The 2,301-nt window shown below is 47.5% G+C and overlaps 1 protein-coding gene across 1 annotated transcript; it reads left to right on the plus strand.

Annotated features, from left to right (window-relative positions):
- Positions 1-135: 135 nt before the first annotated feature.
- Positions 136-2,298, plus strand: LOC112141781 (adhesion G-protein coupled receptor G2-like; the record flags this gene model as incomplete). Its single annotated transcript, XM_024264949.2, has 3 exons — positions 136-776; positions 845-946; positions 2,285-2,298. Coding segments are annotated over exons 1-3 (309 nt in total), but the record flags the coding sequence as incomplete, so codon positions are not given.
- Positions 2,299-2,301: the final 3 nt, after the last annotated feature.

Below are 2,301 nucleotides of genomic sequence, written 5' to 3' on the forward strand. Positions count from 1 at the left end.
CCGCAGGAGCTCTGCTGTTTCTGAGACCTTTCTCTGTCTCCACGTCTCAGGTTTCTGTTTGGTTCATGCTACACTCACGTCTTCTAGTTTCATAGTCTTTAAAGAAATCAAACATTTGTTCTGCAGAAACAGATGTTTTTAAAAGTCGTCATTTTCTCAGATTTTCCTCACTGGATCAACCCCACCTGGAGGCAGGTGGAGATGTTTCACTGAGGATTTTGGGTGTAAACATTTGTTCATAAGTCCAGCTTTTGCATCAATCCCTTCCCACTCATGATTTTGGAAACGTCTTCATAAATGACCTTCTCAGAGATGCAACCCTGACTCTGTAAGTCTGGAGAACAATAAGCAGCAAACCAGAGAGTTTATGGAATAATGGAAAACCTGCATGAACACTCTCATGGAAACTCACCATAACTGTAGCTGAAATCTCACAGATTAACTAAAACCTCAGTTTTTAACTGCAGTGTGCTCTGTGTCGCCCTCTAGCTGCTGGCTGCGTAATGACATCGCCTTCTACGTGGGCGTGGTGGCCTACTTCCTGCTGGTCTTCGTCCTGTGCCTGCTGGTCTTCATCGTGGTCATGCACCAGCTGTCCCGCATCAAGAAGCAGAACCCGCACAACCAGGCCCCCAACAGGAGCATGGTGACGGACATGCGCAGCATCGTGGGCCTGGTCCTGCTGCTCGGCCTCTCCTGGGGCTTCGCCCTGTTCGCCTGGGGCCCGCTCTACTTACCGTTCGTCTACCTGTTCTCCATATTCAACTCGCTCCAGGGTGGGCTGTGTTCTGCTGCTTCCATGCCTCTGTTGGTGCATGCTGACTGACCGAGCTCTCTGCTGCAGGTTTCTTTCTCTTTGTCTTCCACTGCGCCGTGAAGGAGAATGTCCGCAGGCAGTGGAGGATTTACCTGTGCTGTGGGAAACTGCGGCTGCTGGAGAACCAAGGTGGGTCACCTGCATCTGTGGTTCCCCTCCAGCTGGATGTCTGGAGATCAGAGAGCCTGACTGCTGCTGTCATGCAGCTGCTGTGAAGCAGGAGATGCAGTGGATCTCACTTCATGAAGGTTCACTGACAGAAAACCTTCAGAATCCAGGAGATACACATGAATGCTAGAAAGGTTTAAAAATGCATCGTTCTCTCCTCATTCATGATGAAATTCAAGCAGCTGATCTACGTTAACATTGAAATAAGGATTACAAACAGTCAGAAGCTTCAGGAGCTTCAGAAGCTTCGGGAGCTTCAGGAGCTTCGGGAGCTTCAGGAGCTTCGGGAGCTTCAGGAGATTGAGCCATGACTGCAAATCCATAGGAAAGCTAACCTGTCCGATTGTCCTCCACCGTCTCAGCTTCATTCCTGAGTCAGAAACATAAGTTCGGTTCCTCTGACTCAAACTACTGGGACAGAGGAGAAACAAGAAGGAGTCCCTGTAGGACAGAGACATCCACTCCAGGCCTTGAGGGTCGTCTGCTGGATTTCCAGATATCCTACTCATGACTGATCACCTGGTCCAGGTGTTTCCCGTCAGGTAAAACATACCAGAGCAGGTATGGTGGAAGACATGCAGGAACGGCCCTCCAGGCCTGGAGTTACCTATCCCTGCTGAAGGGTCAGAGGTGAACGTTGAAGGTTTTTTATGACCTGAGCTTTTGTTTTTGGATGTTGTTCCGTGAACTTTGATTCTAACTCACATCTTTTTGGAAACATCTCCATTGAGTTTTTTAAAGAATTTCTTTCTTGTTTTTAACTGATCGCTGCGTTCTTCCTCCTGTGTGTTTGGAGTAAAGAAGATGATATTTCAGCCTCTGGAGACATGTTTCCTCTGAGAACAGATGAACCTTGAAGGGAGAAACTGGATCTCCCAGAACAGCCCTAACCTGAAGCGGTTCTGCTGTCAGGGTGGATCCGTGTTGGTTCTGGACTTTCAGTCTTTTGTTGTCTCTACCCGTTAAGTACGATCCACTTGTCTAACATGCAAAAGATGTTCCAGTTTTTCTACAATATTTTTATTTGACTTGTAGTGTTGGATAAACTCGGATATGAGTGTCAGACTAAAACAGGACCGACTCTCATCACTGCTGTGATCGTCAGCTTAGATTAGCTAATCTAAGATCAGTTTAATCTCCACGATTGTTTCTGCTACAGCAGCATTTCTTTGTTTAATCCTGATCTGGTTTTGGAGAACCTGCATGTCGTCTTTGGAGTCTAAACTTTGACTCAGAGCGGTTCTGTTCAGTTGTGTGTTTGTGTAATCCGGGCCGTGCTGTGTGTCGTTTGTGTTGCAGATTGGAGCCGCACAGCC

Source organism: Oryzias melastigma, unplaced genomic scaffold, assembly GCF_002922805.2.
Source record: "Oryzias melastigma strain HK-1 unplaced genomic scaffold, ASM292280v2 sc00806, whole genome shotgun sequence".
NCBI classification, from domain to species: domain Eukaryota; kingdom Metazoa; phylum Chordata; class Actinopteri; order Beloniformes; family Adrianichthyidae; genus Oryzias; species Oryzias melastigma.